The sequence below is a fragment of the Poecile atricapillus genome, chromosome 5, assembly GCF_030490865.1.
Source record: "Poecile atricapillus isolate bPoeAtr1 chromosome 5, bPoeAtr1.hap1, whole genome shotgun sequence".
Lineage (NCBI taxonomy): Eukaryota > Metazoa > Chordata > Aves > Passeriformes > Paridae > Poecile > Poecile atricapillus.
Genome location: NC_081253.1, coordinates 19,233,129 through 19,261,011, shown reverse-complemented (window position 1 = coordinate 19,261,011; position 27,883 = coordinate 19,233,129). Strand labels below are relative to the sequence as shown.

The 27,883-nt window shown below is 38.7% G+C and overlaps 2 protein-coding genes across 6 annotated transcripts in view; one reads left to right on the top strand and one right to left on the bottom strand.

The window, feature by feature from the left end:
• The window catches only part of ABCB11 (ATP binding cassette subfamily B member 11), a 37,461-nt gene extending 20,694 nt beyond the window's left edge, over positions 1-16,767 (top strand). For 3 of the 4 annotated variants that reach the window (XM_058840150.1, XM_058840151.1, XM_058840153.1), the window contains 15 exons: positions 632-835; positions 2,093-2,263; positions 2,628-2,829; positions 3,562-3,640; positions 4,593-4,728; positions 6,301-6,459; positions 7,421-7,525; positions 7,627-7,788; positions 9,527-9,730; positions 11,578-11,819; positions 11,929-12,085; positions 12,841-13,038; positions 13,807-14,013; positions 14,722-14,868; positions 15,411-16,767. In XM_058840150.1, the coding sequence (XP_058696133.1) occupies positions 632-835; positions 2,093-2,263; positions 2,628-2,829; positions 3,562-3,640; positions 4,593-4,728; positions 6,301-6,459; positions 7,421-7,525; positions 7,627-7,788; positions 9,527-9,730; positions 11,578-11,819; positions 11,929-12,085; positions 12,841-13,038; positions 13,807-14,013; positions 14,722-14,868; positions 15,411-15,611 (2,574 nt within the window). In that variant the 3' untranslated portion in view covers positions 15,612-16,767. The remainder of the gene's footprint in view (positions 1-631; positions 836-2,092; positions 2,264-2,627; positions 2,830-3,561; positions 3,641-4,592; positions 4,729-6,300; positions 6,460-7,420; positions 7,526-7,626; positions 7,789-9,526; positions 9,731-11,577; positions 11,820-11,928; positions 12,086-12,840; positions 13,039-13,806; positions 14,014-14,721; positions 14,869-15,410) is intronic. The other variant, XM_058840152.1, reaches the window with a different exon arrangement.
• A 2,530-nt stretch (positions 16,768-19,297) lies between these two features.
• On the bottom strand, positions 19,298-27,039 carry G6PC2 (glucose-6-phosphatase catalytic subunit 2). 2 transcript variants are annotated; one of them, XM_058840026.1, is made up of 6 exons: positions 26,737-27,039; positions 26,397-26,470; positions 25,951-26,060; positions 22,785-22,896; positions 21,858-21,973; positions 19,298-20,642 (listed from the first exon to the last, which is right to left on the bottom strand). In XM_058840026.1, the coding sequence occupies exons 2-6, from the start codon at positions 26,444-26,446 to the stop codon at positions 20,131-20,133; spliced, it is 900 nt and encodes a 299-aa protein (XP_058696009.1). In that variant the 5' UTR covers positions 26,447-26,470; positions 26,737-27,039; the 3' UTR covers positions 19,298-20,130. The 2 variants fall into 2 exon arrangements, with proteins under 2 accessions (XP_058696009.1, XP_058696008.1); XM_058840025.1 differs by lacking the exon at positions 26,737-27,039 and having other exon boundaries at positions 20,131-20,642; positions 26,397-26,614.
• Between the last annotated feature and the right edge of the window lie 844 nt (positions 27,040-27,883).

The window sequence follows — 27,883 nt, the reverse complement described above, 5'->3', positions numbered from 1 at the left end:
GCATTTTTTTTATAAAACTGCTTAATAGTCTTATAAAAACAACTATGTGAAAGAGCAAACTGTTAGGAGAACATAAAAATTCAGTGCTAAATCTGTATAAAAACTGTACCTATAGAAATGATAATTCAGGATTGACAAATGTTTTCTGGAAAACACAGTATTGAACGATTAAACATTAACCTGAAAATCACTTAAGTATATGAAATTACCACTTATTAATGGCCTGGTTAAGAATATGAATTATATCCATTCAAAATCTCATTCCATTTATGTGCTCCTATGTCAAATAGGATCACATAATCATATACATGTTGACCTGTATTTGAATATATAAAAAGGAAAGAAACAAATTACTGTAAATAACATAATCATCACTTTCATGATTACTTTTCACCTGGTTTTAGTTCTGATGTCAAGCAGAAATGGGAAGTTAAATCAAAGGGCACAACTCTAAGAGCCAACTCTACTGCCAGTGCTTTGCCACCTGTATCTGAAAGCTGATTTTTATGCTGGTCGTGGAAACACAGCATCACAGGCCATGCATTTCCACGGTGTCTTTCTCTGTCTCAGAAGTGGAGAGGATAATGTCCCAGATTTGTTTCCTAATTTTTTGTCCATGTTCTAATTGTAGATTACCCTGGATGGCCATGACATTCGTTCCCTGAATATCCAGTGGCTGCGCTCTCAGATTGGCATAGTTGAACAAGAGCCAGTGCTCTTTGCCACCACGATTGCAGAGAACATTCGCTATGGGCGGGATGAGGCTACCATGGAAGACATAATCAAAGCAGCCAAACAGGCCAATGCTTACAATTTCATCATGGACTTACCACAGGTATGCTCTGCCTTAGAAAGTGTTTGGCAGAATTTGGTAAGAAAAAAGACTCTTTTTGTCCTTTTGTCCCTCCTACCCTGCAGCAATTGGAAGGGCAGAAGATTAACACAGGCAGGAGGCAAAAACCTTTCCTTTGACTACAGTTATTTAGGTCTTACTACTTGTATGCCACCAAGTTACAAAAGCAAACACCCACACCACTTTGCCCCCCCCACCCCACCCCAAAATATAACCCCAAGAAGAAACAGTTCCTCAGGAATCATTTACATAACATTTAATATCATGGTAATAATCATAGCATGATTTGAAAATTTGTATTTTTCATGCTTTGGAGATCTGTTTCTGCTCAGGCCAAAAGCAATGCAGAGCCCAGCCTCTCATTTGTTACTTCACCTGTCTGTGCTGATGCTCACAACCTCACCTCCTTGTATGAGCTCTGTAAGCCAGCTGGAGGTTCCTTTTTCTCCAGTTTCTTCCCTAATGATGACAGGGCTTCAATCATTCCTCCTTACAAAGCCCAAATTGGATACTATCGAGCTCTCTCCTTCTCTAGAATGTTACTTTGCCAAATAGCTTCTAAAAATTATATGTTACAACAGTGAATGTTATTGACATGATTCAAGTACCATTAACTAATATTACTACATTGTCTTTATCCTCCATCAATGCATTTCCAGGCTTCCAGGAAACTATTCACTGAAAGGCTGTTTAAAGCCCCCTATTTATTTCATGGAAATGGAGGAATAGAAAAGATTTAGCTCTAAGGGAATATAATTATCCTGTCTCTCAAAATGCCAGGCTTTATGTGTTTATTTAATTCCCTACCTGAAGCCAATGCCACCAGAGTATGGTATCCATGAATCACAGACACAGTGTTCATGACTTACAGGTCATCAGCAGACAAGGCCAGCTCTGGGAAAAGTTTGCTTGTGAGTCATCTGATGGAGAGTGGGTGGGTGATTCCTCTCCATTTCAGCTTTTGCTGATACAGCTGTTTCGAGCTGAACCAGAACATCTCACCTTTTTAACCAATGCATACTTTTGGTGTGGAGTTGAAAACCTGGTTCAGGCAAAATGATCTTGTACATTATGAAGAAAGTTATTTCACCTGCTGCTCTTTGAATCTGCAGCATTAACAATGTTTTTGTTTAAAGTCTACTTCAAGGACAAATTTGAGACATTTTACCAATACCTTCAACAGAACCTTAACAGGCCTTTTTCTTATCTGTTTAATTTTCACTTTTTTCCTTCACACAGAAATTTGACACTCATGTTGGAGAGGGTGGAAGCCAAATGAGTGGAGGTCAAAAACAGAGGATAGCTATTGCTCGAGCTTTGGTGAGAAACCCCAAAATCCTGCTCCTGGATATGGCTACGTCAGCACTGGATAATGAAAGTGAAGCGATTGTCCAAGAAGCACTTCATAAGGTTTGCTATAGTATAGCAAAAATCAGACTTGAAAGGGCAGAAATTATTTGTAATGTGCTCTGAAGAGGGTGCTACTGAATTGCAACAAATCAGTGAGAAGTGTTTCCTAATAACAGTTTCACAAGTATAAGTAGAACCTTAGCATTATGGACCGAGGAATTTTTTCTTACATTGGGACACCAGCAGAAACCTATAGCTCCCTTTGCCCAGAAACAGATGCTTCTCTGTGGATGGAGCTTAAGTCAAAGTGAGCTGAACCCACTAGAAGGACTCCAGTTAATTTGATGAGCCTTTAGATTGCACAGCTCCTTGCCAGCATTTCAGTGTGCTGTGCTGGGAGTGGAGCTGTTGTTGTCTCCTTCAGGCTCGCCTCGGCCGCACCGCGATCTCCATCGCTCACCGCCTGTCAACCATCAAAGCTGCCGACGTCATCGTCGGGTTTGAGCATGGCAGGGCCGTAGAGAGAGGCACTCACGAGGAACTCTTGCAGAGGAAAGGGGTTTATTTCATGTTGGTGACCTTACAAAGCAAAGGAGACAAAGCACCTAACAAAGAAGAAACAGAAAGTAAGCATTTTGTTTTCTTTCATAAAATCATGTAAAATACCACAGAATACAGATTTTTATATATTTTTTTTGTTTGTTTTAATAAGGGCTAGTAGCTGCTTTTTTTCTGCTGCTTTTATGGCTGAATTTTATAATTCATAGAAGTAATACATTGATTGCCCTTGCTAAAAGTGGTTTTGCTGCATATGCATTGAAAGACCTTCCTAATATAAATCTGCCCTGAAACATTAGTTCTGACCTGCAATATCCATCATTTTATAGCTCCACTGAATGCCAAAAGTCCAGTTCTGCTGCATTTGGAATTCAGGCACATTACAGATTATGCTGAAATCATACTATTAGTTTTGCTAGAGGCAGATTTGAATCAAAGCTTCTGGAAATTAAGGTCTAATAGAATGATCTGTTATATTTCTGTGAAGCACATATTGGATTTGATTATCTTGAAATAAGAGAACAATTGCAGGGTTAAAATAGGTTTAAAGGCTTTAGCAGTCACATCCAAAGTGAGATGGTCTTTGGGCTAATATTCAGTTAACTTCTTCACGTCAAATATAAATATAAAACTTGTAAAACATGTAGGTTTAGTAGCAAGGTTATATTACACCCCTTGCCTTCTACAAAGTATTCCATTTATAACACAGATACTATGCAGTTCTTTGCAGAGCCACAGTGTACTTAGGTTGTATTCAATTTTAGCACTAACTGCAGAGCTCTATATACTGTATTTTGCAGCAGCAGAGAATAATGTGGTAGAGCCAAATCTTGAGAATGTCCAGTCATTCAGCAGGGGAAGCTATCAGGCCAGTTTGCGGTGAGTCTTAAAAATGGTTGAAAATCTCAATGTTTCCAGACTATTTTCAATGTTTCTACACCATCCCACTATTCCAAAATCCCAACAGTGCTAATAAATCACTCTTCTGTGTGCTGTGTAAAAGAGAGTTGAAGGGCTGCAAGCATTTTACTGAGATATAGTTCTCTTGGAAAGAAATAGCTTGAGTAATAATGTTACTGATTGAAGTCCATGGATAAATAGCAAGGCTCTTAATTTTGGTCCTTTCTATCTATGGCACCTTCTCTCCAGTTTTGATCTACTCTGGTAATATTCTAGTTTTGATATTACTAACACACAGCCTTAGTTGTAATATCTAATGCACTTTCAGTCCAGTCATTTAAAAAAATACTTGCTGTGCAATTGAGAAATCAATGCAATCTACAAAGACATTTTTATTATGGCTTCTATTTGATGAAAGTGAAAGCATTTTACAGCCAGACCCTCTTGTAGCTAGACACTTAATTTTTTCTTCCAGGCAAATTCATGTCAGGCATGTGCAAATGAATATATCTCCTACATAACAGAGTTATGTTTTGTCAGAGAGAGACGTGGTTTGTTTCAGCATCCTGTTTTGCTGGACTGAATTACTGGTAGTGGTAACTGTGATTTGACTCAGTGTCTTAATAACTTGTGCAAATGTAGTAGGACACACCAGGGCTGTACTTAACAAATACACAGTACATGATCCATCTAAGACAATGTCTGAGTGGTGTGAGTAGAATATGATTTTGAAAATTATTTGTGTCAGTTGGTGAGATATTTTCTTCCCAAGAAGTTAAGAGAACTTATTCAAGAAAGAAAAGTCTGTGGGATTCCTATGAATTGCTTCAATGCATTCTGATTTAGTTGATATGAAAACTGTACCTGCTTTGCAAGCAATTATTGTTTTTATTAAGCTGTGAAGAACAGGCCATTTCTCTTCTCTTTGCAGAGCTTCACTTCGGCAGCGCTCAAGATCCCAGCTCTCTAATGTGGTCCCTGACCCTCCACTGTCTATTGGAGGAGATCCTGCAGAGTCTACCTATCTTATGCCTTCTCATGGAGAAGATGATGGAAAAGCAAAAGAGGTCAGGTCCAATAGTTTGTTATGAAACTTTCCAGTGACTAGGTTATATTGCTCATTAATGATCACCTGGTAGCTATGTGCTTGTAGCTTAGGAGTTCTTGGCAGGTACATCTTGGCTTGATACTTTTCTCTCCTTAAACAAAACCACAGCTTCAATTCTTACCTCTGTGTAAACCCCAGGCTGCATTTTGATGGCTGTTTTGATTATTGGTCCATATAAAATTTCTAGCAGAGAAATTTTGCTATTTGCTCTCCACCTGTTGGTAAATTGGTATATGTTGTAGATTTAGTTGAGAAACATACACTCATAAAAGCTGAATTAAGTGATGAAAAGCAAACTGCTCAGTCTGTGAAATGTAATTAATGGGCACTCAGTGATACAAATGGCACTGCTTCTTGTTCAGTAAAGAATAAATTCACTTTCCTCTAAAAATCATCTGGAGATTTGAGCAGAGAGGCACCCTCATTGCAACCTAACCCAGAATCCTTTCGCTGTCAGTGTCCTCATGCAATCAACTGGCATAGAAAATAAAGGCCAGCATGCCTTAAAATGACACAGAATATGTAGGAATATGCACAGTGGCTTTCCAAAGTACCTATGAAGCTCCCTGCATCAATTTGCATGGTGGCAGTTGTTCAGTGCAGAGAGTAGCAGATAGAAGTTTACCCTTCTTGCTACTGCCAAGCTTATTCTGTGGATAAATAGAGGGCTTGAGTGCTGTCACTCTGACACCAGCTCAGAAAAAAAGAGAAAATACAAGATGTTTCCACCCACTCCTCCCTGAATATTTCCAAAAGATAGGTCTTCAAAGTGTCTCTTTTGTCTGGCTGTTTCTAGTCATATGAATTGAGGGAGAGGAGCAGGGCTGAGCACACTAAGTGTTGCAAAAATTCTGCACAAATCAGACTGCAGGATAAGTTATAATTTGATGATGAGTATTGTGCCCTTACTGGGCATAATTATGGGAATTCAGCATATAGTCTGAGGATGTTTCACAGAAGGGAGGCATAATTACCATGTAAAAAGCCCGAATCCAGCTATCACTCTGAAATCTCTTGTTTTAATTATATCACATATCTGTTACTTTGATGCAGTCTGATCAATGGGGTCACTCATAATACTTAAAAATAATATTTAAGAGATTGAATGAGTGACAGAAAAAGCTGCTTGTAAGGAGGGAATTTAGGTTTTGGCACTGGGTATTTCATCACACCTTGTCTGGAGACAGCTGAAAGAGAATAGCCTGGGTTTCAGTGGCAGAAAATGTTAAACTGATTGTAAACAACCTCTGCATATGGAACAATTAGAGCCGCAAAATGTATGAATCTCTCTCTTTCTCCCCAGGGATGGTAAAGGTTGTTGTCTATTTAACCTTTTTGTTAAGTAAACCTGACTTATTAGGGCCACAAAAGAGCTCCAGACAGTAACCTCTCAGCCCCTCCTGTCTAAAGCTAGAGCAGCTGTTTGGGCCACCCAGTTTAAGAAACTAGGCTAACTATTTTATCTCACTGTTAAAGGGACAGCATCACTGATGGAATGCATTTACTTCAGAAATCCAACCTATTTTTTTAGGAATCTGTTGTGGAGGAAGATGCCAAGCCTGTATCATTTACCAGAATTTTGAAATACAATGCCTCTGAATGGCCATACCTGGTGCTTGGATCTCTGGCAGCTGCTGTGAATGGAGCCGTCAATCCACTCTATGCTTTGTTATTCAGTCAGATTCTTGGGGTATGTTATGATAACATTTTAAAGTGTATTTTAGCTCTGAAACAGAGGAGAGTGCATATATGATGCACAACTTGACATGTTTTGGCAAATCTTTAGTTCTCATAAAATAAATGGGGTTAACCTTCTTTCCTATAAACAATTATTGAGTAGAGACATTTCTATCAATGTCATCAAACTATCACTAGAGCTCTTTGAAGGGGTAAGCTTATCAGCACTTGTCATGTGTTCTTCATAATCTCTTTTGATCATTCTCCAGAACTGTTGGGAATGGCTTCCTATACTTGCATGCAGTTTATTTTAGATGAGGCAAAATATACCTCACAAGCAGGTACAGTGGAGAGAGCACATGCAAAGGTCATTCTCTGCAGAATTTTATTGCACAGACTTGGCAAGCCTTTGAGAAAGCTTTGGATCAGATCTAAACAATACTTTGCTTTTGTATTTATGTATTTCAGGCACCTTTTTGCTGCCTGCTCCCTGCAGAATTCCCGGGAAGAGGTAGATAATTACATCTGGGTTCATAGTCACCAGCAAAGAGTAGGCTTGCATCACCAGGTTTGGAAGCAGGAAGCAGGAATATGCTTTAAACCTTAACATTCACTAAAAGATACAATATTATCAAAACCCACCACCTCTCTTGAAACTTGTCAAGTTCAGCCATGAGTGTTTGTTTCTTCAAAAGCTTGTGGTGATAGAGGAAGGATGCTTCCCCTTTTGTGTAAAAGCTTTCTGGGGAAATGCTTGCCAAGTTGCTGTGAAACTGGAGGGCTGTCTGAAGATACTCAGTGCTGGTCTAAGTGGTGCCCAGGAAAGTGAGTGCACCTCACTTTGCAGGGGGTGAGGGAGAACTCTGTTCTGGCTTTGGTTGCAGGATGGGTTTCTGCACTTGGCAATTTGGAGTCAAGAACAAGCGTCACACACAGCAAAACTGACATTTCTATTTTTATTTTTTTTTTCAAAGACCTTCTCCATTCTTGATGAAGAAAACCAAAAAAACCAGATCAATGGTGTCTGTGTGCTCTTTGTCTTGGTTGGAGTTGTTTCATTTTTCACACAGTTTCTACAGGTAATTGCTGTCCAATTTAGCAATACATATTTTTGGGTTTGCACCCTTTCTCGGTAGGTGTCTCTTTCTGCACAGTCTTTATTTACTCTCATGTACCCCAGGGATACACCTTTGCCAAGTCTGGTGAGCTGCTTACAAGACGGTTAAGGAAAATTGGTTTCCAGGCTATGCTCGGGCAAGACATTGGTTGGTTTGATGACCGGAAGAACAGCCCCGGTGCTTTGACTACCAGACTTGCAACAGATGCCTCACAGGTCCAAGGGGTAAGATCTGGCCCCTTATGAATCATTTTAGTATAAGCACTGATTGAAGGCCTATTTTGGCATGTTGTCACAGAAATTAGCTACCATGCAACCAGCCAGATCAGTGTAGATCAGTTCTTGGTAAGAAAATTAAGCTATTTCTATTCATCACAGACTGCCGCTGTGGAACCAACAGTAGTATATGGTATAGCCTAAAAGTACAAACAAGAACTCAAAAATAAATTAAATACCAACCAACAATGGAATGGGAAGGAACACCCAGAGCAGAAGTTTGATTTTCTTTTTTATTTTCCTCTGGAGCTTTTTGCCACAATGTTAAAGTGTTTATTTCAGAAACATGTCAAAATACTATGTTAGTGACAGTCATTAATAACCACGTTTTCCAGTTTTCAGCATGGTATTGTGCATGTTGTGGCAATTTTGATCTAAACTGACAACCCACTTGAAAAACCAATCTGCAGTGCTGGCTGGTGCTCCAGCTGGGAATCCTGCAGGCAGTTTCAGTGCTCAGGAAAGTGAGACACTAACCACATGCATTGTGCTCCTTTAGCTGAGGGTTAAAGCATGCTCAGCTATATACATTCCCTATCTGGACTGATCCTTTAGTAGAAGTGAGTCAGATGCCTTTTTGCTGGGCTGCAATGCAAGCAATTTTCTAGAAACCAGGAAGGAGATGTCTTTTGTTGCAAAAATTGTCACGTTTCAGCTTGACTGAAGATTGTACATTAGTTTTAAAAAACTATTTACAGGGGTTTTAGAGAAGGTTTCCAAAACCTGTCAGCAGCAAAATCTAGAATCAGAGAAACCTGCTGCAAACCTCACAGGCACTTACAGGGTATCTTTTAATTGAAATAAATAAACTTGTAAACCTCTGACTGAACCATTTAATAGCTTCCTAAGGGACATTTTTGTTCAAAGCACAGCAGCGAGGCACAGTCATCCAAAACAGAGCTTGCAGGGGGTGAGGGAGACCAGAGCTGTCTGAGCAACAGTGCCCTGCACCTTTCACTGCCTGACACAGACCTTGCTGCAGGTCAGGGGAGGAAGAGATGATGAGCATTTTGTGCTGCCAAGGTCATACCCTGTGAACGAGTTTGACTGAAAATCATCAAGGATATCAAATGTACATTCTTATTCTAATACATAGCAATATATGCTCCTATTTAGGGTGCTGTTTACTGCTATGAAAGACAATTACTTTTGAGTAAAAAAATCAGGTCTATTAGACTAGTGTTGCTGAAGTACATAAGGAACAGACAAACGCATTCAATGATGTCAAAGTTGTATTTAACTTTTTTCCTTAATAAAGGGATAGGCTGAAATAAAACTTAGTTTCACCCCTTTTCAGTGATGTTGCTTACTGATTTAGCACAGCTGAGGCTTTGTTGTTAATAGTTAAGTTATAAAATGGTCCTGTTGATTATTTATATCTACATGGATAAATGTAGAGGCTAAACAATATATTCAGATGAGTGATTCTCCAGGGAACCAAGGCAACAGATTTCAATAGTTAGATTATCTTTCTCACAATCAGTCTCACAATACTGAACATTTGCAGTTCTCCTCTTGATCCAATTAATTTGAAACAGTATATGCAGACTGGCTAAATTTTAGTGCAGTCAGTACCTGTTAGTGCCTTATGTTATTTTCATTTACAGTTTTCTAGGGTTTTATAGGAAGATCTGTTTTATTTGTTTTTGAAGTACAAATCAATCATGCTTGTTTCTTTTCTTCAAAGGCAACTGGATCGCAGATAGGAATGATTGTCAATTCCTTTACTAATATCGGGGTGGCCATGATTATTTCCTTCTACTTCAGCTGGAAACTGAGTTTGGTAATAATGTGTTTCTTGCCATTTTTGGCTTTATCTGGAGCTGTGCAGGCTAAAATGCTGACAGGATTTGCCTCACAGGACAAGAAAGCACTGGAAGCTACTGGACGGGTAATGCTGTTTAAAGACTTATTTATATTTGCAGTCACGGGTAGATGAAAAAACATTCCTAAGGGACTATCAGTAATTCAAATGTCATGAAACTGGCAATGTTTTGTGAATAAGTTGCAATATTTCAGGTTGTTAAACCATTGAAACAGCACTGGGAACTCCCTAACTGCAAATGCACTTGCTGCAAGGAATGTGACTGACCTTGCAAAAGTTATTGGATTAAAGTGGTAGATACAGATCTCTCAGCAGTCCAGTTCACCTTTGTTGGGTTTTATTTAAACACCCATTTGCTGATGCCTTGTGCTTAAGCTGTCCTCAGAAAGCAGTGATACTTGTTCACCTAGAAATGCTTCCAGCTGAGAATCTGGCACTGAACCACAAATCAGTATGTGGATTTTAGAGAGGACAGTTGTTCCTTTGGTGGGGTGTATCAGCTTAAGAATTAATCTCTTAGCCCTTCCCGTCTTAAGAATTAGGACCTGACCAATTACCCACAACCAGAATGGTTAATTATTTACAAAAGTTTTAAATCAAAATACTTGACAAGAAGAGAAAAATCACTAATGAGTCAAGGCAACAGCCCTTACTCAGTAGAACAACCTAGAGGCTGTGACAAAGAAGACACTCAATGCTTCAGCAGTTTTGGTGATGATTGATTGTGTCTGGTGCTATTTTCTAATTTGTTTGCCAGCACGGCATCCAAATGCTAAAAGCACCACGTTCTTCTGAAGTGATTGGTCATCAGCCATGCTAAACATGGAAAAAGTCTGCACAATCCAATTCACAGTACCTATTATCTGGTCCTTCACAATGAATGATAATGTAAGACATTGACTCTCAGTTTTGGCCAGGAGAAAAAAAAAACCCTGAAATTTAATTTCTGATTGTCTACATTCAGATCTTTTCCTACATGCTGAAAACATTCATAAGCAATAATACCACACTTGCTTCCCAAAGGAATCTGTTACATTATGAATCTACTATCAAAGTCCAAGCAAACTACAGCATTTTAAAACAATTTCTTAATAAAATCACTTGATATTAAAAGGGTGCAATTAGGACCAAACAAGCTGTCAATATACTACTGTAGATGAAATTGTGATACTATTTTTTTGGGACATAAACCCAAATTCTGATTGGCCATAAATTACAATATGAAGCCTACAATTAATAGAAGTTCCACACAATTTTCTGTAAGGATTATCTCATAATTTCCTGTGTTGCATTTTTCTATGTGCATAGGCAAGCGCTTGCTTACTCTTTGCCTATGTATATGGTAAAAATCTTGGAAATTGTGTCACTGAAGAATTGTATATCCCATCTCATCAGCCTTTTAGACATCAGAGGGGGAGGGAGGGTGAGCAGGTGAGGAAAGTTAGTAAATTCAAGTGGGTTCAATTTATGAAACTGATGTTGGAGAAGCCTTCCCTTTTAACTCATTTTCTGACTATTGCTAAAAGTAACACAAAACAGTTGAAATAAACATATTTATTTAATAAATCTATGCAACCAAGGGAGTTCCTAAAACAATCTTTTGTGAGTGTCACATTTATTCACATTATGTGAATTAAGTCACAAGTCTGATTCCCTAAGAATGCTTACAGTAGCAGGTGCAATGGAGCAGGCAGAGCATTGCTCTCGAGGAAATCAATAGGCAATTACTTGTAGTAGAGGGTCTCTTTAGGCTCTCTGATGTTTGGGTCAGTCTGTATCATGTCTGAATGAATTTATATATTGCATCAGTGTCCTGAGTTTGTGAAAGAATCATGCACTTGTGAGACCACACTCTACTTTTCCAAGTAAAAATTAGGGGCTTTTACACCCCTTTTTTTTTTTTCCTCCTTCAGATTGCCAGTGAAGCTCTCTCTAACATCAGAACAGTAGCTGGGATAGGAAAAGAGAAAATGTTTATCAACAATTTTGAGAAGCACCTAGATATGCCCTACAGAGCTGCAGTCAAAAAAGCACACGTGTACGGAATCTGCTTTGGCTTTGCCCAGAGCATTGTGTTCATCGCCAACTCCGTCTCTTACCGATATGGGGGGTTTCTCGTTGACACTGAAGGACTCCATTACAGCTTTGTGTTCAGGTGAGAGCCTGTCCAGAGCCACAAACAGGTATCTAAAAGTTCTGGACTCGGTGTGGTGTTCAGTTTCCTGATGGCATCCCAAGAATGACTGTGTCTGCCTTCCCCACAGGGTGATCTCTGCTATTGTCACCAGTGGAACTGCTTTGGGAAAAGCGTCTTCCTATACCCCAAATTATGCCAAAGCCAAAACATCTGCTGCACGCTTTTTTCAACTGGTTGATCGGCTTCCTAAAATCAGTGTTTACAGTGAAAAAGGGGAAAAATGGGTAAGAGTGGAGATGGGTCATTTGTGATGTCAGTCAGCTCACTACAGGCATGGATGTTGCACTAATGATTTAGGAGTCAATGAGGATCAATGCTTTACAAGAAGGTTATGCTGACTGTAAAATTTTTATTTGTCTTTGCTCTTTTGGAAGCAAGCTTTGTACTAGACAGAAAGAGTAAGATAAAGTCAGCCATCAGGAATTTGTCAGTGTAAATCTCCTGTAAATTGGAATGGAACTGATTTGGATGACTCACAGAACAGCAAGCTCTTATTTCCTGCTTTACAGTTCACTACAAACCTGACTATTGCTGTTTTATAATGGATGTTTTTTCATTCACGTCAAACTAGTGGGGGGTGCTCATGAGGAGGCAAAGAATTGTTGAGTCAGACAAAATTAAAATTCTCAGTTTCTGGTGATTGAAAAGTCAGACACAGAAAATTGAAATTATTTATTTTATACACAATGTCTATATTAAAATGAAAAATGTGCCCATTTGCAAAGCAATGCCATTTCTAATTTATGCCTCTGACCAGTGCCATGCAGGGAAGCATAAGCAGAGAAACAGTGTAATGACTAATAGATTCACCTCTAGGACAGCTACTCCAGTAATGTCTTTTTCCCTTTTCCTGAGATAATTTCTGAAGTACAAATGTCATATTTTAAGCAAAAGAGGCAAGAAGAGTAGTCTTGCACTTTACTATTCAGGGTTGAGCTCGAGCTCACTGTAACATCTTTCTCCTTTTTCTATTCTCCAGGATGATTTCAAGGGAAGCATTGAATTTCTTAACTGTAAATTCACATACCCTTCTCGGCCTGATATTCAGGTCCTGAAAGGACTCTCTATATCTGTTAAGCCTGGACAAACTTTGGCATTTGTTGGAAGTAGTGGCTGTGGCAAGAGCACCAGCGTCCAACTTCTGGAGCGTTTCTATGACCCTGAGAAAGGAAGTGTGGTAAGCAAACAAAATGTGGTTTCTGTGCTCTGGTTTTCAGAAATGCTCCAAGCGCCTTCTGCTTGTGTCCTACTGTGCAGCCTAGCAGTAGTGGCTCATACATGTGCAGTTTGAGGCTTCATCTCCTTCTCAAAAGGACAGATGTGACTATTTTGACAGTTCCCAAGTATTGTAACAGACATATTCAGACAAGATCAGAGAACTACATGCCTCAGGAGCAGTCTCATACATTATGTAGGCCATAGGCATTTGCCTTGGTAGCTTCTGTATGAAACATACAAATGTGTGCTGTACATTTCAAGAACACAAGCAAAAACAAGTCTGAATGGAACAACCAAGAGCCTGGGACTTGTCTACATTTAACTTCCAGCTATTCAATTACTGATAGCTTAAAAAGCTTTTCTATGTTTTCTTAACGTAAATACCCATCTAAACTGATTTCTCTTTTTCTGGGAAAAATCTGTGTGGTGATCACTATGTTAGGAGGCAATAAAGCATGTGTCTAACCTTAAGCAAGTAAATAGTTCACCAGGACTTACATTGTGCAAATTGTCTAGTGTATTTTGTAGTATGGATCAAAGCCATACCACAAAATACACATCATGCACAAAGGAGTCAGACATAAGCAATTCAACCTATCACTTTTAATCAGTTGTGTTTGTGTTTTAATGATATGGTTAAATAATTTAGTTTTGCTCTAAACTATTTGGGTGTTGCAAACTGTTATTTTGTTATGATGTTTCAACTTTTCTCCCATTTCCCTTGTAGTTAATAGATGGACATGACTCTAAGAACGTAAATGTGCAGTTTCTTAGATCAAAAATTGGAATAGTGTCACAGGAGCCTGTGCTATTTGACTGCAGCATTGCTGATAATATCAAGTATGGCAGCAATACAAAAGAGACGACGATGGAAAAAGTCATAGAAGCAGCCCAGAAGGCTCAGCTGCATGATTTTGTCATGTCTCTGCCTAACGTAAGTACCCGTGAGGCCTTGGCTGCTCAGTGTTCATTGCAGCAGGAGCTGCTCCAAAACCAGTTCAAGCTGCTACACACATGCACCTTTTATGTCCTTTTACAGCTGTGACAGTAGAAGAGGGTGCTGTGACCATTTGTTGTGTTCCTTAGAGTCTGAGTCCCTGCTGAATTCTTACACAGTAGGCAAATACATAAATCCTGTTTCCAGCTGTGAGAGATTTGCCTTGTGAGTAGGATATGATACTTGGACAAAAATATTTGAAGCTGGCTGCTTATGTACACTTAAGTATTTAAATGCACTGAAATAATATAAATATGAAAAGAACATATAAGGTATGCATACAATTTAGGCACCCAAACAAAGCACTTCCCTAGAAATCCCTTAAATAACTTTTAGCCTCTACTCACAAATGTAGGGCAGAGAGAATTCATTTGCCTCAGACAAATTAGCCAACATCTTGCTATCACATTGTCCTTCCAGGTTCATCATTGTGCTGCCTGGGTCTCAGGGCCATGTGCAGACAAAGCACAGCTTGGAAACATCACCCTAAACATGTTTACTGCTGAACGTTGTTTCTGCCTTCCCAGGTTCTTCAAGTAGTCAGCAGTGGTCGGCTTTCTTGCCCCTCTCCTGCTCTTCCTTTAGGATGTGTACTGGTGTGTTAACTTACACCTGAATAAAATACTCCTTTTGTATATTTTTCAGAAATATGAAACTAATGTTGGGGCTCAGGGTTCCCAGCTGTCTCGTGGACAAAAACAACGCATTGCCATAGCAAGGGCCATCATACGAGACCCTAAAATTTTATTACTGGATGAAGCTACATCTGCCTTAGACACGGAGAGTGAAAAGGTAAATGCGGAGTGATAATCAATAAGGGAAAGTTAACACAATGGCCTAAAACATACAATACCTTTTCTGTTCTATAGATATGCTAATGTACTCCACTACATGATTGCATGTAGTGCAACATTGTGAATTCAGCACTTTCTCCTTTCATGATCTTTCCAAGAAGTGCAGGAAGTACAGCTGTAAGAAAAAGCAGCCAGCCCCAAGTGCTCTTAAACCACCTATGAGAAGCAGCACTTTTTCAGAAATGTCTGAATTGCCTGATTTCAAAGCATTCAGTTGACATTTAGCATGTCAGCAGAGTAAAGGTCTTCCTTAATTTCTACCTCAGTCTGCATTTAGCTGTCCCTTGTTTGTACTGCTGGTAAACAGAGGTCATGAGCCAGCTAAGCACATCAGTATTGGAACCTCTGATTTAGTCTCACTGTCCCTTTTACAAGTTTTGCACAACATGGTTAATTAATCTGAAGCAATTGGGTTCCTCCAGCTCTGAGCCCTGTTCAATTTGCACATTTTTATTCCGACACTTTTTCTGCTGCCTTTAGACTGTGCAGATGGCACTGGATAAAGCCAGAGAAGGGCGCACCTGCATCGTCATCGCCCACCGCTTGTCCACCATCCAGAATGCTGACATCATCGCTGTGATGTCACAAGGACTTGTCATTGAAAGGGGCACTCATGATGAACTGATGGCCATGGAAGGAGCCTACTGGAAGCTTGTTACTACTGGAGCCCCAATTAGCTGAATTACTGTGATTCTAAATTTGAAAGATTTCTGTAAGCAAATACTTTGTGGTAGGTATGTGTATGTTGGTGATCCATTGTGCTACAGAGCAAGTGCTCTACAGTACAGTGAGATCTGTGGAATCCTGAATGTATGTAGCTGTCTGCATGAAGCACGCTTGTCCCGCATGTGCAAGGCACTAAGCACAGGCTGATGCAGTCAGGAAGTAGCTTAGCCCACTCATAAGAGGAAAAAAAACCTGAAACTGGGAAAGATCTTTTCTGGTGGTCTGGGGAGTTGCTGCTACCTGCAGTCAGACTGGACAGTCCTGTCATGCCTCAACTAGCAATCAAGGAAGACTCTGGTGTTCTGGAAACTACCCTCTCTCTAGGTAAGCTGAGTGAGTGAAAACAACCCCTCAAAGGATGCTGTACATCTGAAGGGATCAAAGCTGTCCTAAGGTTTGGTCTGCAGACAATTACAGCAGAGGCCCTTCCTGTGCATGCAGAAGCCCCACTCTTCACCCATTGTACCACAGATATCAGCGGTGCTGTTGTGCGGGGCTGGGCTTCCCTTGTGTGCACCTGCAGCACTGACACAGCTGTGCCCCTTCAACAAACCAGTCAGTGCTTACAAAGAAGGCAGCTCCACAGAAGGAAAGTAACCAAGGTAAGGAACAGAAGCTGGTGAGGACCATTTCCTAGCCCACCATTCTCCAGCTAACACTCATTACTCTAATCAGCCATCAAAAGGATTTTTGAATAGGAATAAATGCCTTGGTTAAATTAATGTAAAATTCTATGGTTAATCATCAGTTATTTAAACCACTTCTATTGAAATGGTGATGGATATATTCGTTTTTTCAGAAGGTAAGACAATCATGAGTGAAGGTAGAAGAAATAGGCATAATTAGCTCTTTGTATTAAATACAGTTGATAAACAGAGCAACAATATATTCAGAAATTACAAAGGTCAGGAAGGAGCTTCTTTTGGGAGAAGCTTGTATCTGTCACAGTTTATTATAAGATCTACCGCAAGTTTCATTGAAATATGTTATTGGTTATTGTCTGCAGCATAACAGGACTGTTTCCTTTAGTGACTGGGATCTTGGAGAAAAGCAGATAGAAAGACACCTTTGTGACCTAAATTAAACCAATAAATTGTATTTTTTTACTGGCTCTTGTGCTCTACCATTTCTTCTCTTACCTTTCAGCTAAGCACATGAGTATCTTGCAGCAGCCAGCAAATATCATATCTGTGAGAAGGGTTTGCTGTTCAGAATGAAGCTCCTGAGAAGGCCGACACAAGGACACCAGCCCCTGCCTGCACAGGAGGCTGCTGTCTCCCTGCAGGAGCACAGGTCCACAGCCCAAGCTCAGTGGTAGTGCTGCTGCTCTTCAATGTAACATCATCCTCTTTTCAGGCAGCTGGGAACACTGAGAGCTAAATGAGATATAACCATGATACTGTTTTGGGATAGCACCAGAGATGATAGCAGCTCTGCAAATACAGCTCCTGCTCCAACTAGACTCCTCTGGGTAGGAACAGTGTGTCTGGGCCCAAAGTCCTTCCACCAGAAAGGCTAAACAGGGAATGGGGATCATAAAAAGAAAAGCTGCATAGTAGCAAGAGAGTTGTGAACTGAATGTAATGACAACTTGTCAGCTAGTTTGAAAGAGGAGCAAGGGACAGCTTCACTTCATATAACTCCTGGTTCATGAGAATTTTTCTGCAGAGAAGTGGAAGAACTTTTGGAATAGCATTATTCCAATGCTATTATGGGCATCTCTAAGTCAATAATTATTTGGGCATCTCTAAGTCAAGAATAAAAGGTTTCTCCTAGGATCCTACTAGTGGGAGCAAGGGGATCAGTCATACACTTTCCAACCACTTTATTACACAGGGAAACCTTAATTCAAAAGGTTTGTGGCCCAAACTAAGCTGAGTTGTTAGCTTGTCCTGCAAGTGTGTATGTGCTGTATCTGTTCCAAATATTAACAATTTAAGCGGCTGCAAAGGCCTGGTGAAATTACAGCTTAAATGTTTAACAGTTTGAGCTTTTAGTAAGGTCACACAATCTATTTAAATAAGGTCTGAGCTGGAATATTCAACTGCAATAAATTTACTGAAGCCTGTAAGGGACATGCTGGTTTATTTCACTGCAACAACTACATGCCTGGCTCCTGATTTTCAATTCTAATTCTATCAAAATATCAAGATTATATCTTGACACTTTCCTATCCCATCAGTCTGGAGAAGGCTCTTGGAAGAATCTTTGGAGATTCTTCAAGCAGTTATACAAGCCTCCATACCACAACACAGCTGGTCAGAAAGTGTCTTATAGCCATTGCATTATCAGTCAGTTAATTTCTGAAGTTACTAGTAAAATTACACTAAATTTATTCAGGTTTCCCACCATTCTTTGATTTAGTAATGTTTTAATAATTGAAGAAAAATTAAGAAGTGCTTCAGACAGGAAGATGTTCTGTGTCTTTTTCCCTGAAGCACTGAAATTACAGAATGAATTAATAGGACACTCCAAGAATGTGAGTGGGAGCCCACATCTTCCTACATGTCTGTACAGAGCTTAGGATACTGCAGAATGCCATTTGCCATTCTACATTTATGGTTGTGTCTACAACAGAAACACCAAGATTCTTCGTCAGTGCTGGGAAACAGAGACTCTCTTGTGATTAGAGGCCTAGAAATGTGATCTCTACCCATAACTCCCAGTTTAAAATTGCCACTAAATCCAAATGCTGCTGTGAGAACCTTGGACAGCTGTGCACGAAGAATCTCCTACCACTGGCTAGGAGGAGCCAGGAACAGAACAACAACTCAATCAACCTGCTACCGTTCTGTGATGCCTCTGTAGGGCATCTCACAGGTAGGGAATAACAAAGCACAGAGCAACTTCAACACAGCTGAAATCTTTGTCATAATTGTCTTTGTTCTTCATTGTTTGTTTCTAGTCCCATTAACTTTGCTTATGGAGTCACAATTATAGAAAAGAGTGGTTTTAGGTCAGCTGCTGTGGGAAAAAAGTTCAGAGAAACATTAAAGAAGGTATCAGGAGATGCACAAAGCAGAATACTCCTAGACTGTTAAAAGCAGATGACTAATTTTCTTGTCACATTAGTCTTACTAGGCTTTTAATTAAGGATGCCTGTTTCATATTTGCTTCTGTAATTTTTATCTTGTTCACTCCCAAAGGCAAACACCAAACTATTCACCTTGTTTACCCAATTAAATAAGACTCTTTCAATTATCTCCTACCTAATTGGAAGTCTAGAAGCAGTATCATGTTTACATCTTCTAAGCCTTATTGCTTTCAGATCATACATATGCAGCCCTCAGTACCCATACTATACCCTTGCATACTAAGGCTATTTATATAGCGCTTATATACCGAGTATTATGTGATGGTATCAGCAAAATATTGCTTAAAGATTATGCACTGAAAAGGAATATACAATAATAGATGTCAAATAATGAAAATAAAATAGAAAGTAACCCCCTTTGCCTATTTAGAACATTCATTTTACATAGCAAACATACATTCAACACTAGTTACGTGTGTGCTTAGTTAAACAAAGCTGACAAGAATATAAACTTGAAGTGAGAGTTTGCAACCATATTTTCATGATTTACACAACTACTAACAGTGATTCAGGCTTGTGACTGTTGATCTGAGAGAATCAGCAGAGAATTACCTTTGCAATACAGAAGCATGAACAGTATTCTTGAGGTCATATACTGAGATAATTTCATTATTGACAACTTTTTTCATTTGTTGCTCTTTGTAGATGTACAGAACCTAAAGATTTTCTACACCATATTTATGCATTTTCCCTATTGAAGCTGTAATCTGTATCATTCATGATTCATGTGACCACTTTCAAAAGGTTGAAGTGACAAAAACCACTCGGTAATGCAAAAATATATTCTACAGAGTCCAATGGAAATAAACTTTTTCTTTCCTCATCTGACTTAATCAGAAGCTGGTTTGCTCAGGAAGCTCAATAAATTAAATCTAAAGCCTTGTTTATAACTGTGCTGGCCTTTTTCACAGTGCCTGGGTACAGCCTGCAGCTGTAGGTGGTGTGATACTGTCACACCTTTATGTAGCAGTTTAACACACAGTATCTATATATAAAAAAACAAAATATCGAGTATCACTACTTACAACTGGTGCTTGAAGCATTATCTAGCTAGAGATGGACAGAACTAAAAGACCACCATATAGCTAAATAAAGATGGTTCATTATACTTTAAAACTTCATTATGACCCAGAGTATTGGGCCATTTCTAACCATACTGCAGTGCGCTTGCAGTACTTCTAGGAATAAAATCAGCAACTAATATTTCTGAGCTGTCAAAGTCATTCTTGAGTGTAGTGATTTTGGATGTACTGGCTCCTTTCCAGGATGCAGTGGCATTCCCTTGGTTTAAATGAATTAGCAAAACTGCCTTTGCAGAGGGTCCTTGAACAGTTCACATCCATCACAGTTCACATCCATCCCCACATTTTGAAACTTAACCTAATTAAGTTTCTTTTCAGTTGTCCTCATTAATGAGTGGACACAGTACGGAACCAAGGCAACTACAGTCAGAGGCATAGCTGCGCTCTTAAAAAAAGAGAGAATGTAGAACAAATACTCAGTATGAGTAGGTATCTTAACAAAATTATACAGCTGCAATGTAGCTAAAGAAGCAGCTATACACAATATGCGGAAACTTAACTTGCGACTATTTTTACCTTTGCAGCTCTTGATGAACATTTCAGAATTAATTCCAAGACCTAAACCAGAGAGTGCACCTAAGTTCCTCACCAGTCCAGCAAATGGAGTTGTGTCAATGTTTATCCAGTCTGGGTTGGCACACCACTTCTTAGCTTTTGGAACAGACCATAGCAAGTCAATATCAAGAAGCTTCAGAGACAGATAAAAACCAAGGGCAAAGATGAAAAGAAACAAGTTTGTCTTGATGTACATTCTCAAGCTTGCTGTCTGAATGGCAGGGGTATGCTCAAATGCTTCTGCCACAAGAATGCCTGCGGATTAGAAACTCAGTGTTACAGGGAACAGCACACTTGTACTTTGAAGAAGCATTCTCTACAGTGTCCCTGTAGAATTTGACTTTTGAAGACAGAAGAATATATCTAAGTAATAAATACCTATGTGTGTGTATATACATATATTTATACATACACATATACACACACAATTTATCACTTTTGCAGTACATTACAAAACCTTTCCTCCCACTCAAAACTGCCACTTTGGAAAAAAAATAATTAAATACCAAGCACTACATGGTTTTGATATGAGGCATACCTTAAGGCCTGACTGCATCTCCCAGATGACAACCTATCAAATATTAGATGTAAACTGGAACATTCCTTTTCCAAAAGAGTCCCTCACTCAAAGACTGGCTCCAGCAATGCAGAATTCAACACCAGTTCCCACACAGGCTTTGAGTGTTGAAGGAAAAGACACAGAACACACTTATCTTCTCTTGTACTCATTTTATCCTGGTTGTGAAGAGGGAAAGCTGTTAGCCAGGGCTACCCAGGCTGCCCTGCATCCATGAAAGAGAACATGAGCAGGAAGCCCCTGCTCAATGCACCCTCTTTAAAATCAGGTAGATACCAGAGATACTGCTCATAGTTTGGACTCCTTGAATACCAATTTATAATATGCTTAAGTGACTCTGAAAAATGTACTTTATCATCTTAAACCACCCACAGAGTTTGTCTTGCTATTTACCTTTTTTTTCCTATTTTGCCCTAGGTCTCTGTGTTTGTCCACATTTCAAAAATGCTATTTTGCACCTGGACATTATTTGAAGTGGCCCAAATAACTTCCTCCTGAGGGGAAAGGTCAGAGCCATGTAGGAGCAACTTCCTTTCTGATCTCTTCCACAGAGGCAGCACAGCTAAAGATCAGATGCAGTCAGTACAAAGCAGTCAGAGTTAGTCTTAAAAAGAGTTAGAGTTAGTCAGAGGCAGTGTGGACACATTACAGTCAGCACCAACTGGCAGGTGGAGAAGGGCTCACTCCATTGTTAATTACATAGCCAGCAGGTACATTGTACCTCAAAAATTTTACCTTTGGACTATTATCAAATCCCTGATTTTCCAGAGAGTAGAGAGCACCACTAGGGCTGCAAGATGAGTCCAACTACTAAAAATCTCTTGTCTTCCCTCATTTTTTAAAAAAAGGTTGCATATAGGTTAAAAAGAAAAAAGAAAAAATAGCAGCATTACCAGCAAATACTCCAAGAACAACTTGATGAGGGAAATGTGTTGCTATGAATACTCTTGAGATGCACACACTGATCTGGATAATCCAAAAAATACTCCAGAGGAATGACCATGTTAGTCTAAGAGGGAAAAGGAAGATGCTTAAAAATTAAGGCAAGATATTTCATCTACTTATTTACCCCAAGCCCCATCATGTAAGGCTCATGCTTTTACCAGCAGAGGTTTACTAAGTGGAGCAGTTTAGAATCAGATGATTAAAAACTAGAAGTCAGTACTAAAACATTATCAAGAGTGGTTACAGGAACAGACCTCAGAAGTTTCAGGTCCAAGACACCTCTGTGGTTTAAGTGATGAAAGTCATCAATGGCAGACTAAATTAGGACTAATGCCTTAAACATATCTCTCATCATGAAGTCATATCTATATGCAAAAGCTCAATTATTTCATGACAAAATTCACAATGTGAAAACAACCTTGTTAGCCTTAGAAAGAACAGCCATCAAAGCAAATGCACGACTTTCCCACAGAGCTGAGCAACACATTACAGTGAATTTTGTCAACATTATGTACACTTGTTTAAAATGGGCGAAGGATGACCATCAAAGCAGTAAATTTATGTACTAACCAAAAAAAATCCAATACATAGTGACAATTATAGAATTAAAAATTTCCAGAACTGAAGATTTAGGACTGATTCAGAGATATTGTATGCAATGTCTGTAAATTGATAAATACCAGCCTATACAAACAGATAAATCCTCTTAATATACTTCTTTTTCAGCTGAAGTGTATCATAATAAAAGGTTGGGCTTTTTTTTACAAAATAGACCAAACTGTGAATATTTATTTAAATGAAGTCCATTAAAAACATAGCATGTATATAAAGAAATACCTGAATATAATGAGATGGACTCATGGAAAGACACTGACCTGTGAAGGGTAACAGCTGATTTATCTTTCCATCTAACTGTGTACCTAAGTGCTGCTGTGACCATTACATACCAGACGCAGGATGATCCCATGGCATGTCCAGATGGGCTTCCTAGTAAAAACAAAAAGGAAATATTCAACTCAAGAATGAAGACTGCGACAGCTGTCATACAGAAAATATTTACTGGTAGTTACTCAGGCACCTAATAATTTAGAAGGGAAATGAATAACAAAGAATGAAAGAATGTGAACTACTTCCCAAAAGTTAATTTTTGCCATATGAAATTTTCAGAAGGTTCCTCTATAGGGAATCCATAATACTTGTCTGATATCCAAAAGGTAACAGCTTAATCATTTTATATTGGTGTGAGTTAGAATCTTGATAGGAAAACATAGTATTTTCCCATTACTCGGATTTAAAAACTGAAAAAAGCATCTAGGGCTGTCTTAAAGATGCAGTGTGGAATGTAGAAGTTATGTATGAGGATATCATGAGAAAATTTTTTATGAGCTTCCCCATAATTAACGGGAGCAAGAGAAATTTAGCTCTTTGTAACATTCTAAACTAAAGTACCGGTATAACTTTAGATAAGCCTTCCAAGCTGCCCTTTATCTGCTTCTGCAATTACCATGGTGTTAACGACTGTGAGCTGTGTCTCATTAGCAATATTACAATCCAGGTAATTAATATTTTGGGTAGTTTTGTAATAATTTTAGAAACATATCTGAAGCATGGAAAATCTATGTCTTTTTGCTTCACTTTGATTAATTTTATAAATTTTAAGGTGCTGTAAAATATCAGCCAGATTAAAAGTATATTGTCAATGAAACTGGCACATGAAATGATGCTCTAATTGCTTTACCCACAGGTACAGCACACAGTAGTCTACAACAGGGAACACTCTCTAATATAGAGAACAACACTGATTTCTTTTTAGTCCAGGTTATATTATTATATGTGCAATTTGGTTTAATTTAAAAAAGTAAAATTTAAATTTTACTGGAAGCAATATGAAGCCACAGAGAAGTTCCTACAACTGTGAAAATCACCAAAAAACTGACATGACATGCTGACATGATGCAAGGGAAGTGATTCCTAAAATTAGTCTGTCATTTCCTTTCTCATGTTCACCAGATTCACATTCAACAAATCAAAATAGAGAAAGAGAAAATTAGACCATTGGAATCTGTAAGTCTGGGACCTTTACATCTTGGCTTTCTGTGGAGACAAAAGAGAAGGGACAGGGTTATTTCACTGTCAGAAGAAATAATTTTGGCTTAAGAATGTGTTATGAAGCAGCACTATCTAGTACTGTGTAGAGTAAAAGAATATTTCAGTGAAGTGGCAAAGCAGAAATGTCTAGGTGGGACAAGCACAATGATTTCTGACTCCCTGCATTCATTTTTGCTATTCTGCTTGGCAGTACATTTAGAGTCACTCTACCAGCTCTTTTGTTAATTTCCTAACCGATGAGCACTCCTGAACATCACAATGGAACAAATGTCACTGATGAGGAAACAGTAATGTATGTCAACAGTGGAAAATTTGTTTTTGTTGTCATCTAGGAATAATATTTCATAGCTCATCTGCAAATAACCTACTCTAAACAGCATAAACTCCACCTTCAGGTTTAGGTTCTTAAAGTTTTATAAATACCAGAAAAAAATGGCTGCAGGGTTTTAGTTCAGTTAATTCCAGAAGTACAAACCAAATTCAGGTCCTGTTTGCCATGTAGTCATATGAACAGTTCCCTCAGCTTTCCCTTTTCCTGAGACATGGAGTTTGGGGTTCAGGCTATCCTAGCAGTATTTGGATCTGCTTTTCTCATGTCTGTGGATGCTTCTCTAATTTTTTAATATAAATTGCTATTTAAAAAGTGTGCAAAGTACCACATAAGCTCACACAACGATTGTGTGCATGTAACAGCTGTGCTGACTGCACCTCCTCTTGCTAATGAGAAACAGGTCAGTGACTGTCTTAACGGTCCAGCCTAAGTCTGGAGGTGGGAAAAAATGTGGTCACTGTAAGTGCAAAGAAGGAATCAATATGACAGTCGTACCCACTTGACAGAAATAGGAATGACCTTTCAGAAAGACAGTAACAAGAAGAAACACTTCCTGGTTTAATGAATCAAAATGAAACACGCTGACTGTCTCCTGCGCCAGAGCTCAGATCTACACAGAACTGAATGGGCTCAGTTTTGAAGGCTTTTGATAAGATCTGAAGGACTTTAATACTTTTTGTTAGGTCCCAAATGAATTAACTTGAAACAGAATGCAGATAAAGAATGTCACAGAATGTCACATAAAGACCAGGCATTATACAAGGGCTTGAGCTTCTTGTTCATAATTACAATGGGATGTAATGCAGGATATCGTCAACAAAATACATCTATGCAAACTGCTTAAGAGCTTTCAGTGGTATCAACAAGAGGCAAAACATACAATTTCCACAGTCAGTATCTTCTTGCACAACAAATTAAACTAAATTCAGTTAGCTCAAAGCCAGTTCATCATAATTGCACATATTAGGGCTGCACATGTTCATTTAGCTTCATCAGTGTTGCATTTGATTTCCACAGAGAAGATAATGAGACATAAAAAATAAAAATATATTGAAAAGGTACATTTAAAAAATATTTTTTCCCCATATATTTTTACACATACTCCCATGTACACATTTAGTGTCACTCTCTGGTTCTGGTTCTTTTCCACTTGTCATACATTATGTAATCGATTGCTGAGACTATTGTTATTTACACTGAACCACCTACTTAGCTTTTTGGGTTTGAATATTTCTTGCAACACCAAACAAGCCCTCAAACTCAACAGCCGGGGCTCTGTCTTGGAACACATTAAACAATGTACTTCACAAGTTTTGTGAAAATTTCTTTCCTATATGCCAGTCCATTACAGTAGTAGTTATTTTTAAAGCAAGTCCCCTTCCCTTGCATCTTTTAAAGGCAATGAAGGAAATATTCCTGTCATACAGCAAATACCTACCTATAGTATTTCTTCCTTTTCCTCTACTTATTTTTTTTTGTGCTATTTTATACATGAGCTCTGAGATTTGTGTATCATATAAGACCTTCCAAAGTGCCATTCTCTCCCCTTTGAAGCCGCTATCCCTATCAAAAGTACCAAGGTAATCTCCAACATTTCTTACCTGGTCCAGTTTCACATGTTATAGGAAACTGTTCAAGGCATGGGCTTGACTGATTAGGATAAATCATTGTTTCTTGCACCCACCAGTAAGGGCGATGACCAAATAAAATCCTGATAAAAAATAAAATAAAATAAAATAAAATGAAGCAGAAATTCAATGAAAATATTTTTATACAAGAAGGCCTCAGCAAAGCATGATAAATAATCTTACAAAGAATATGAAGAGCTGTATTTCCAAAGCTATTCTATAATAGTTCTGCAGGTTCTTCTCATCTTATTACAACGCTATTTCAAACATATCTTAAATATCTTCATTGTGAATTCCTATTTGATGATTATCAGGAAAAATCTACTAGTACATTATTCACAGAAAGTTTTCTAAACTTCAGGAACATATAGTTACTATTATTAAAAATACCAAATTTTAAAACAAATTCAGCTTCTTACCATTTAAATATGAGGTTGAACCAATCACCAATGACTGCCACCCATATCATTTTAGTACCAACCACTTGGTTGAGCTGAAACCAAAGAGGAAAATAAATTGAAAATATATTCCGGGGATCACCAACGTGTGACATGAAATTAAGGAAATCCTGATAAGCCCTGTAGTCCCTCTGTAAATGCTGAATGATAAGCACTCCATTGCTGTGAAGAAGATCCATCTTAATGGATTAAACTGTACTTGAAATATAGTAAAGTTCTTTCAATCTTAAGTTTCTAGTGACAGAGAAGGAGAATCATGGAGGGGAGCTATTAAAAAGTGAGAGAAGGTGATTGACGTTGCCTTTATATTATATTGGCGTGGTGTACCCAGCCATTCCCAAAACACGTGGCTCCAAATCTCCAGGAAGGCATATGAGTTTGTTAGCAATGGAAAGCTTTTTTGTTTGCAAATTTTAATTGTAGGAAGCTAAGTGAAGCACATGCTGAGCAGCAGCAAATTGTGGGGAAAGTTTTATGGAAGCACAATGTGTGATTCGTGCAATCCTTTGTATGAACAGCTGGAACATGTTTGCTTAAATTTTTTCACAGTTCATTTCTCTGCAGGATGGACATTAGTAATGTGTGTACTTCATTAACTGTTGCCTGTATAAAGGATAGAAAGAATACACAAATTACTTATCTTTGCAGAGCTGTCACTGAAGCTGTACATTTCACTTTGAAGTAGAACTTGGCTGCAACTTACACTTGCACAACACATTTTTTTCAGTCAGGGAAAATGCAACTAGTGTCCATAGATCAACCATGCTGTTGAGCTCTAGATTTATTTTTAAAGCAACAATATTCCTAAAATACTGAAAAACAATTGTTTCCTTCCTACTGGAGGCCTGTTAATCCAGGGCCCAGTGCAGATGATGCTCAGTCTCTGAGTCATCTTTTGGTACCGCCATTCTTGGGCATTGCTTACATGACGCCAGTCCTATGCCCCCTCTGCCAGAAGGAGCTGCAGCCCCCTCTTCTTGCTGCCCAGCCTGACAGAAATGAGACCTGCTTTACAAACCAGAGCAAGGCTGGGAACAGATAATCAGGAGTATTTCCCTGGACTATTCCCAAGTGAAACACAGTGGTTCTCCAGAGCAAACAGCAAAGAACAAACAGATTCTGCCACACAGCAGGAGTTTGAAAGATTACAGCAGACAATATATTAGCATATCAGATTTATCAATATTAGTACTCATAACTGTAGCATAGAATATTATGTTCATTTGAGGTGGCTTCATGAAAAGAACTTTTTCCACAAGAGATTAAATGGATGCTAAAGGCCTGATGATACCAACTTCTGATATTATCAGAGGAAAACTTCTAGCTCTTTATCAGGCTCTAATATTCTGACGTATTCATATCTTCTATCAAATTATTATCTGTGTATCTGAAACAGTGTGAGTCAGAAGACAAAACCAGCTCTATATATGTACTGCACACTTCCCTAA